At 25.2% G+C, this 11,242-nt stretch overlaps 1 protein-coding gene and 1 long non-coding RNA gene across 2 annotated transcripts; both read left to right on the top strand.

Moving 5' to 3' along the window:
- Positions 1-380: 380 nt before the first annotated feature.
- On the top strand, positions 381-1,224 carry LOC101263388 (serine protease inhibitor 5-like). Its single transcript, XM_004235367.5, has one exon. It carries the CDS (start codon positions 443-445, stop codon positions 1,055-1,057), a length of 615 nt encoding a protein of 204 aa, XP_004235415.1. The 5' UTR covers positions 381-442; the 3' UTR covers positions 1,058-1,224.
- Positions 1,225-9,366: 8,142 nt separating this feature from the next.
- LOC101262602 (uncharacterized) lies at positions 9,367-10,741 on the top strand. Its single transcript, XR_182578.5, has 3 exons — positions 9,367-9,684; positions 9,863-9,906; positions 10,359-10,741. It is a non-coding gene; the product is annotated as an uncharacterized lncRNA (long non-coding RNA).
- Positions 10,742-11,242: the final 501 nt, after the last annotated feature.

Below are 11,242 nucleotides of genomic sequence, written 5' to 3'. Positions count from 1 at the left end.
GTCAATCAAGAGGAACAAAGTACAGAAATATTTATTGGTACAAAAGAATAAGAAGAAGATCAAAATTTTTCATTGTTTTAAAATGAGAGGAAATCTCTCTATTTATATACAACAAATGATAGTGTGAACAATGGTTATTCTCTCTCTATATATATATAGTATTAAAAGGTGACACCGCTTGTAAAAGTTTCTGCTTACGCTACTGTACAAGATAGTAACGAGACGCTTCGTTCCGATTGTGAGATTTTTCGACGTGAATTTAGATTTAATTGAATTTCAATATAAATATCGCCAGTACAATTAATTTACTTGGAATAAGGACCACGTTAAAGAACAACATAAATGTTTAAAACATGGCAATGAATTTGAGAGTCTATAAATAAAAGGGTTGTTTAGGATAGATGAATCACAACTCATCCATCATACACAAATCAAATTAAACATGATGATGACGACTAAGTGTTTATTTTTGTTATGTCTGTGTTTGGTTCCGTTTGTGGTGTTCTCATCAACTTTCACTTCCCAAAATCCCATTGACCTACCCAGTGCTAAGCCTGTCCCGATACTAGACACGAACGGTAAAGAGCTTGACCCTCGTTCGAGTTATCGTATGGTTTACACTAACCGGGGTCCTTATGGTGGTGATATATACTTAGATTACTCCCCAGGTTCAACTGCCCCTTGTCCAGATGGTGTGTTCCGTTACGGTCAGGTTGGACCTATGGGTACACCCGTGAGATTGATTACACCTAGTCATTTCGGACCAGGTGTGTATGAAGAGCAACAAATCAAAATCCAATTCGTTATTTCGAATGTGGAAAAGTGTGGTGACTATACAATTTGGAAAGTCGGACCTTACGATAGAGAAGAACGAACTTCGTTTTTGGAGACGGGGCAACAAGATAGCAAGTCATGTTTCAAGATTGTGAAATCGCCACGACTATTGGGTTACGAATTATTGACTTGCGATGGTGCATTAGTGGGAACTATGGGCCAACGTGTGGCTCTTGTGGCTAACTACTCACTTGATTTCGACTTTGAGAAAGTTGAGGACTAGTTAAAAATTTGATGCTACATGTTTTAAAATAAACTCCTGCTAAAGTATTATATTTTGGCATGGTTTTTCAGTATAAATTATGTTTGCTCCTTGTCCTTTCACTAGCTATTTCAAGCCTTTGTGTGTACATAAATAAATGTTGAAAAAAGACTGCTTAATAATGTCAAGTGTGTGAACAATATCCTATATATATATATGTTGGTGCGATATGGATTTAAATCGGAGGTATATAGGATTAATATTTCTTAAGCAAAGTCGGATTATTAAAATTTTATGTGCTTTCAGAACCTATTATCTGACAATATTATCAAGAGTATGTTTGAGTCGGATTTGGCTCCTCTCTATTTCTTCAAAATTTTAGTTTAGATTTGAGACACATGTCATAGTTTAGAATTAATGGTTGAAATTAAATTAATTAAAACAAACTCCTAATCATAGTTATTCACTTCCATATATTTACTTTTTAAATATTTTTTTAATCTAACAATTCTAGATTTACATTATATTTAGCATAAATTATTTAAAATAATTTCTTTTCTTAATTACTTGAGTAATTTTTTGCTGGTTTTTACTTTGCCATTTCACTATAATATTTGCCAAATTAAAAATTAAAAATTGTGATATGACATTTTCAATCCAAGATATAACTATAGTTAGGACTTTATTTAATCTACTCAGATCTCAACCATTAATTCTAAACTATCACATGTGTTTCCTATTCAAGCTAAAACTTGAGGAAAATGGAGAGAAGAGAAATGTAGATGAGCCAGATTCCCACAATAAACTTGGACACGTCTAGGGATGGGTACACAATAGGATTGTTTCGTAATAAATTTAACCACATTTTTTAAAAATAAGAGTATTGTTTAAATAGCATAGTACGATTTCGTTGCTCTCTTAAAGTTTTTTATTAATTTTTCTGTAATTTAGAGTGTTAGTGGTGTATTTTCAAATTAGAATTATGTAAAAAAAATATTTTGATGTATTGATGGCTAGGAATGACAGACTGTATGATTTTGATAAAGGCAATATTTTGCAGTGTCTTTTAAAAAAAAACTATATTATACAATATACATAACCAACTATTCAAAATAAATTTGTCACCAGAAATCCTAACTGAGATTAAATTTGTCTCGTAATATTCCTCCAATTTCAATGTATACCAGAATGATGCATGCATATTTTTCCTCATCTTGTGCGTGTGTTTTATTGTATCTGTTTATGAGAGAGGAAACGCTAACAATTAAATCATATGTAAAAAAGAATTGTCCGTATACGAGCAAGAAAATTAACGTACTACCATTCATAGAAATATTTGTATTTAATGTTCAATATGTAAGTAATTTTGGTGTAAATAGTCATCTTCTTTATTATTAAACTAATTTAACATATTTTTTACACTTAAAATACTTTTAATCAGATTGGTCAAATACTAGTTGCTACTTGAAACTACTTTTAAAGTTTACGTGCTAAATACAAATTATCTCTTATCAGAAATACTTTTCAAAATATGTTAGTTTCAAAAAGTTGACCAAACATACTAGTACCATTTCAAGGAAAATTATATAAAATAGTAAATATTAATTTAAATTAAATATTATAGATATAATTTTTTTATTTGTATTTCGTAGTAAACACTTCATGTTTTTTGCTCATTCCATTTATATATAGAAATATAAAAATAGATCAAAATATACAAATTCAAGACCCATTTGTATACCGAACAAACAAATGGAGGACGCAATTGTATATCAAATAACAAATAAACCCAAATACATATTTCTTATGTATATGTATATCGAAATATACAAATTAATTGTCATAGCAAACATAAAGTTTATTATAAAGTGTAATTATACAAACTATGATTGTAGCATACAAATATGATTTTATGTTTGTTAAAATCTAAAAGTATTTGTACACGTCAATATCCCTATATGAAAATATGGCACAGTGTGACAACCTATAGACTTTATTGACAATAAATAGCCTATTTTATATTTTTTTTTATTTTTTATTTGACATTAAATAGCCACATCTTTTTTGTTGAAAATAATACTTTTTTTTCCTTATTTTCTCACTCTATTTCTTAATAGTTATCATGTTTTTATTGTTCCTTTTTCCTCTCTCCTTATAATTTGTCAAAAAAAAAATTATGCACATTCTTTCTTATATTTTTCAATTATGTCTTTCCTTCTTTTTTTTTTCCCTCCCCGTTTCAAGTTAAGGATTTCTATCTTTTTCTTTAAAATATTTTTATTAAAGATCAATCACAACATTAACTCTTCACGGTAAGTAATAACTCAAATCATATGAATTTTATTTATATTGATTGTCTGGGTTATTTTTTAAAAAAAAAATTAAAATTTTCTACATTCTTTATCTTGTAGTTGGATGCAAGATTTTTTCTTTTTATAAATCGTCTATTTGTATTTTTTGCAAAGTTTTCCTCTCCCAAAAACTTCAATATATCGTGATTTCCTGAATTGAGATTTTCTCAATTTCTAATAAGTAATTAATTAATATATTTCTGACAAGTTTTTAAAATATTGAATTTTATTGATTGGATTTGATAATGAATATTTATTTTTTTCTCCAAAAAATGTATTTAAGTTTGTTAATGAATACAAACGAACACATAATAATTTAAAATTATCTAAATTTATCAATGAATTTCGTTGATGCATTCCAAAGTTGTAATGCAAGAAAGCGTATATATATGTAAAATTATAAAGACAGTAATGTAAACAAAAACGTATACCAATTTATAAATGAATATGGATGAATGTATCCAATGCAAATGTATACTTATGTAAATTTGAAAGATATCATTGCAAATAAATGTATACCAACTTATTATGAATACGAACAAATGTATATCAATTTATTATGAATACGAGCAAATGTGTACCAATTTATATGAACACGAACAAATGTATACAATACAAATGTAAAATTAGAAACATATTAATGCAAACACATATACCAATTTATAAATGAATATAAGCGAATGTATCCAATATGAATATATACCTATGTAAAATTTGAAAGATATTATTGCAAAAAAAAAATATAATATAAATGTATACTAATTTATTATGAATACGAACAAATGTATGTCAATCTATTATATAAATATTGATTAATAGATATCAATAAAAACAAATGTATAACTCCTAATTTTTTTATTTTTCAAAAACAAAAAAGTTCTATTTGATTTCTCACTTATATGGGCTGAATATGAATTTTGATGTTTGTCCATACTTATCTGAGTTTAAATAGGTTGAAGACCATATTAATCCATTTAAGAAAATAAAAGAATTAATTATCCGGGCAAAATGATTTCATTTCACTTAGAAATTATCACCCCTAAATTAGGCTGAAGTTGTTTTGGTCTGGGCTTCTGTTGACAGTAGACGAGAGTAAAAACTGATTAAATCTTATTAGGCCCATCAAGTGTTCTTTGAGTTTGCTCGAATGTTAACTTCCAATGCCTTATTTTGCACTTTACTAACAAACAAACATTGGAACACATGAATCAAAAAATGAAGTAATACTCATTTAATAGAAATAAATCATTTAAGTTGGGTCTACTGTCATATTTATCTATTTATAAACCGTGTATATGTATAGAGTTTCTTCTGAAAAATCAGATTGATTAGGTTAGTATAAACTCAAACATAGATAAATATTCTCATCGTTTACATTTACTTGTATGTTATTATAAAAATAAGTTTTGGGTTATCCTTGATATATATGTATGTATTGTATACGTTTGTTCTTAATTAAATAATCAATAAAATCATATATATAATCACAAAATTATATTAAGACATATTTTTAAATTAGAAAATCAAAAAATTATATTAACTTTAGTTATCAAGGTTAAAAAGTATATAATTCAAACAATCAAATGATTACACGTACATATTTTATGTATAACTACTGATTTGATATAACTTAAACAATTATTTTAAAAAATTTAAACATATGATTTGAATTTATTTAAATATGACAATTGTAAAAATACTTAATTAGAGGTTATATTAATACTTAATAAATATAAGTAATCATATTCAAGTTATAAAACATGCATAAAATATGGGCGCGAAACTACAACACTAATACATAATTCTCTGAGGTTTCTATTAATTATTATATATAACTAAGATCAATACGTATGAAATATGTAATTTTTATAATTTTTATAATGTATTGATATCCATCATGTCTAAAGCGTATCGAATTTTTAAATGTCGTTATTGAATTTTTTTAAAATAATATTTAAATATAAATTACTTTTAAATAGTTTTTTTAATGTGTTGATTTCTAACATATTCTTTTATCTTTATAAAAATGTTTTGCAAATTATGCTGGATTATTATTATTATTATTATTATTATTATTATTATAATAATAATAACTTTACGATCTAAATTCAATATAATTCTGTTAAATAAAGTAGCTTACATATATCTATTTTTACACAAATAGTTCGGATAACTGTTTCGCTTGATGAAAGTAAAAATATCAATTTTTTAGAATCTATATGTTTTGGTTTTTTATTAAAACAAAACTCATATAAGGATCATATGATCCATCTCATAAAGTTTAGTTATATATTTGATACTTCTTACAAGTGATTTTTGTTTTCTTTTTTATTTCAACGATTAGTTTCAGTCTTAAATATTTTATTATGGATTTATTTGCTTATCATTATCTAAATTATTTAGTTTGAAAAGGGCGAAAAATAAAAAGAAAGAGTAAGAATGGAATAAAAGAGAGAAAAGAAAAAAAACTAAAAATATTTTTTTTGCAGTGATATTTGTAATTTTATGAGTAAGTTTATTTTTTAATGTAAATTTTAAATTTTATATTCTTAATTTAAATTTTTGTATTCTAATATCAATTTAAATTTTTTATTATATATATATATATATATATATATATTTTATGAGAAAATATGTATTGGTCTTTGACCATTTCACAATATTTCTATAAAAAATTAAAAGTCATGTATGTACGTAAGTTAGAGAAATCTAAAAATTAGTCAATTTACTATGTATCAAAAAACTTTTTTATTTATTGAAGCTTAATTAATAAATGAATGAATAAGAAAAATATAAATTTGACAAAGAAGGGTAGAGTTGTCAAAAAATAAATCACTTTATAGTGTGAACACATATTTGGACCATTACGGACAAATTATGGCCAAAAGGATTTTTCATTTTTAATGTTTAACTATGGAATCTTAAATAATTAATCTCATCAATCATTTCCAGTGCATTGAAAACATAATTAAAAGAATATATTCACTATTTAAGTTAAAGGATAAAAATGTAGAGAAAATAGTCTAAAACTCCTTCGATCTATACCTAAAATTCCAACTAAATACTCCTACGATATCACCCCTGAACTGCTTAAAAGAAGAATTATTTCACCCCTAAAACATCATAATCACATCTATGCTAATGGGTGAGACTCACTCTTTGCAGAAATTTTATTTAATTTTTTTTTAAATTCTTTTTTCTTGTTGACTTATTATTTAAAGAACAATTTAATGTCAAAAAGTCAAAAATTATGAATGTATTTTAGATCTTCAATTTGAAACATATTGTTGATAATATAGATGGTTGTTAATTATTTGAAGTAGAATATATTGAGTTTCCGGCTGTGTTTTCAAATTTAAAGACCGCCCAAAATTTTATGGAAATTGAAAAGATTGAAACCTCCATTAAAATTGGTCTAAAAGCTTGAGCTAACAATTTTACTTGTCACAAACGAGCATCGCTTTGAGTGGATAATTTATCAAAAGGTTGGAAACTTTGAGAGAAACTTATATTTAAAATTTAAGGAAATTTGGAGATGATTTAGGGTGATTTTATATCAAATTTCAAAGTAATGAAATGAAGAAGATGAAGAACTTTTCAGATGCGTAGGAAAAGGAATAATTATTAAAAGTAGTCGCGGATTTTTTGGGTATTAAATATAAGATAAAAAATTATCTTAATATTCAAAATTTATTGAAGAAAATCATTCGGGTGTTCATGTATTAAGCTTATCCAAGCTTAATTTGCTTTGATTTTTTTAAAAAATGGTGCATATATCAAATGATTTTGGTGTATCAATGAATATAGTAATACGAATGATTTCAAGATGGTGAAGAACTTTGGTGGTGCCATAGATTTGATTTATGTTATTATGAAGAAAACACAAAATTAATAAGAAATTAATAATTAAAAATAAACATTTATTATTTGTACTGGTTCTCACTCTCTCTAAAAGAGAGAGATACATTCACTATCGTAAGTGTCCAGGGAATAAATTATTTAATTTTAAACAATTCAGAGAGATGACAAGATAATTGTAAAATTAAAATGTGTAGTTAAAATTTTGAGTATATATTAGAAAGGTTTTAAATCAATTTCTCTAAAAATATCTAAAATAAACTAGATCACAGTATGAACATATGCTTTTATTATTATGATCAAATTATGGCCAAATTTTTTTGGCCAAAAAGATTTTTGCAATTCATATATTTAATTCCCATCAAAATCAAAGAAGATAAAGAGAAATAAATTGGACACCTTTCTCAATAAGAAATTATTCGATGATAAGAAAAGAAAGGATTTTTGGGTTGAGAGTATTTGGAGTTTTGCAGCCTTCAATAATATTTGTTTATTATTAATTGGTCAAATGGGGGACCAATTAAGCTCTAAAATACAAAGTCACAGGTTAAAGTTGACATTAGTCTTTCATTAAATTATTAAATTTTTCTGAAGAAATTAATAATTTTTCTATTTCACCCGCCGCACGTAGAAAGGACTATAATTAATAATAAAAGTAGATTTGAAACTAAATATAAAATGATTCATTGAATAAATATTATTAAAAAATTTAAAATAATATATAATCAACAAATATTGTTCGATAGAGAATATAAATTTTCATTTTATTAGTAAGTTTTTAATTCTCATCTCATAACTTTCTCTTTTAATTTTCTTTTCTTATCCTTTATATGGAATTAAAACAAATGATTATTATTTTATAATATTCTTTTATTTTAAAAATAATTCTCATATTTCACTTTTCAAAAATTAACTTAATTTATTTGTAAGCTTAATTAAAAAATTTTAAAATTTTTAAGAATTATGAAAAGTATTATCAATACTGATTCTTCTTATAGAAATATGAAAGAAAAAAAATACACACCTCGATAAGTTTTTCATCTTTTTCTTTGACCATTTAAATTCATAATTTTAAAATAAAAAATATGAACTAATTATCAACAGAGCAATTTTATCTCATAATAGTAATATCCATTAATTGGGTTGTGTGAGTGGAAATGTGTCTGTCTCCGTGTCTCGCACTAAAACCTTAACCAGCTATTCGGATAATGTTAGGCAAATACCCACTCAATCACTATTTCTTTTTTATTTACAAAATAATATTTATTATACAAATTAAAAAATTGAAAACTAACATGATTTTAAAGAAATAAAATAATAAAAATAACATAAAATAAACATTTCCTCTTCTTCTTTTTCTATCTATTATTTCGAACAGTCGTAGCTAATTTTTAGATATCTATCCTGTTACGATCATCAGATCTAAAATTATTGATCTAACTAATTTAAATTTATATAATTTATTTTTTTTAAAAAAAATATCTCTATAACAGAAATAATAATATTTTTAAAATTTAAATATATTAATTAAAATTTAAGAGATGTGATCCAATTATGAATACGAAACCACATGGTAGATATCAACTAATTTAAGAACCGCGCTTAGTAGCTTGACATTTAGGTTAGGTACAGATGCACTAATCTTACTAATTAGTTTCAATTTGGACACGTAATTAGTAGGACATAGTGTTTGGTCGAATTTAAATTTTTCCACATAATTAACGGGACATATATTGTAAAAATATAATAGTATAATATTAGAGAAAAGTGGCATACTGTTGAAAATAATATAATAAATGAATTCACTATTTATATATTTAACAAAAGTACAAATTAATTATATCACACAAAATATATTCCGTTTAGTCGAAAACTATAATAATTTAATGACGTGTCCCAATGTATGTATAAAACCATTTTTTTTTCTTTTCTAAAAGGGGCAAATTCAATCTTACCATATCAATCACTTATTAGCATTAATTAATTATATTTACCTAAATATCTAACTTTGAAACAGAATAAAAACTAAATACTGTGCAGATAAGGTGACAACAGTTAATAAAACAGTAATTGCTAATGAAGTAACCACGTAAATTACGTTGAAAAGATTGTTTCATTCTTAACAAAATACATTATAAAATGATCCTTATAATTCGTGATTCAAATTTAATTACGGCAATAAAATTTTTTTACTACATATAAGGTCATTAATTATGACAGGTAAGTAAAAGTTCAATTTTAATATTACAAAATTATTAAAATAATTGGCTCCTCCTATAAAAAGACAATACCTTTAGCTGTCATATTTTTCTGTTCTCAGATCTATCTTTTTCCTGTCATAAAATCAAATGGAGAAAAAGGTTTCTTTCCTCAGTTTATTGTTACTAATATTTGTGGGATTTTCTCTTCTAATCTCAACAATTGCAGTTCCTTCTTCAAGTAAGACATAAACCCTTTTTTATTTTATTTTTTAAAAATCATCTTTTAATTTCTTTTGATATATATATATATATATATATATATATATATATATATATATATATATATATATATATATATATATGTTACTTGATTTTAATATGTTAATATATGTGTCTTGTGTGGTGATAATTCACAGGAAGTATTAAGACAAATACAGAAAATCAAGTTTCTCATGACAAGGTTCTCTTTCTTCTCTCTTCAATCTTGTTTTTATTTATTTTTTGTTAATTTCCTCATGGGGTAAAATGGAAAGGATTGGGTTGAAATTAAAAAAAAAAATAAAATGAATTGAGATAATAGAAAAGTTTGAAATTTGTATTAACACTTGACACTTTCACTTGGAATTTTTATATTTATGTGGTTTGATACAAAATTTAAATAGATATATATTTTTTCTTATTTATGGTCTAAAAACAAACTTTAGTCACTTAAGTGATTATAAATCATCTTAATTTAATATTTAAAAAATGAGAATTTTAAAAATAAATTGTGAACATATGGAATCTTTCACTTAAAATATTCCTTATATTCGTTTTTTTTTTGTTTGTAACTTCAAATTATATTTTAAAGTCAAATTAAGTTGTAAATGATTTATATATGTCCAAGTAATTTATTTATTTTTATTGTTGAAGGTGGTATTGATGGATGAGTTGGAGAAGAAGAGGGAATTGTTGGTGGAAAGAGATGATTATGCAGGAACAGGTGCAAATAATCATCATGACCCAAAGCCTCCTGGCTCTCAATGGTCAAATCTTAATTAATTAATTAATTAATTGCGTTTAAGATTATGTTTATGTGTACAAAAGATGAAATAAAGATTACCAAGGAAGGATATATATATGCAGTACTACTCTACTCAAGTACATGTAATTATATATGTTGCTTGTTTTATATTCTTATTAGGAACTGCATTATTGTCCTTTCTTCCTTCGTACTGATTCATGTAACAGTGATTGCGTGAACATAATGTTGTTGTTTTTGGGAAGAGGTGTTATTAATAACACCTTTATCGATACGATAATTGAGTCTAACTATATTTTTTTTGGGAAGAGGTGTTATTAATAACACCTTTATCGATACGATAATTGAGTCTAACTTAATTTTTAAAAAATTAGCTTTGGAAGAACGAAGGATTTTTTCAAGTTTACATAGCCAGTCTCCCACTCTATTTTTCAATGGAAAAAAGGATAAATATACCCCTAAAATATCGTAATTGATATGCAAATATCAGATACATTCCGTTATATTTTTGGGACTAGTGCTCCTGCCATCCAAAAATTAGAGCGTATATGTCCTTCACTCTAACGGAAGACTATATAGGGACATCTGACAATCTTATTCATCGATTCAACGTTGGGTGGGTGGAAAAAATTATAACACGTGTATTTTTGTTAATATAAAGAGTATATATACTCTAGTTTTTAGACGATAGGGGCACTAATGTCCCAAAAGTATGATGAAGGGTATCTGTGTACCATTTATAATAGTTCAGAGGTATATTTGTCTTTTTTTCGTT

This window comes from Solanum lycopersicum, chromosome 3, assembly GCF_036512215.1.
Source record: "Solanum lycopersicum chromosome 3, SLM_r2.1".
NCBI classification, from domain to species: Eukaryota; Viridiplantae; Streptophyta; class Magnoliopsida; order Solanales; family Solanaceae; genus Solanum; species Solanum lycopersicum.
The sequence above is the reverse complement of the archived record's forward strand: the minus strand, read 5'-3'. Positions and strand labels throughout refer to the sequence as shown.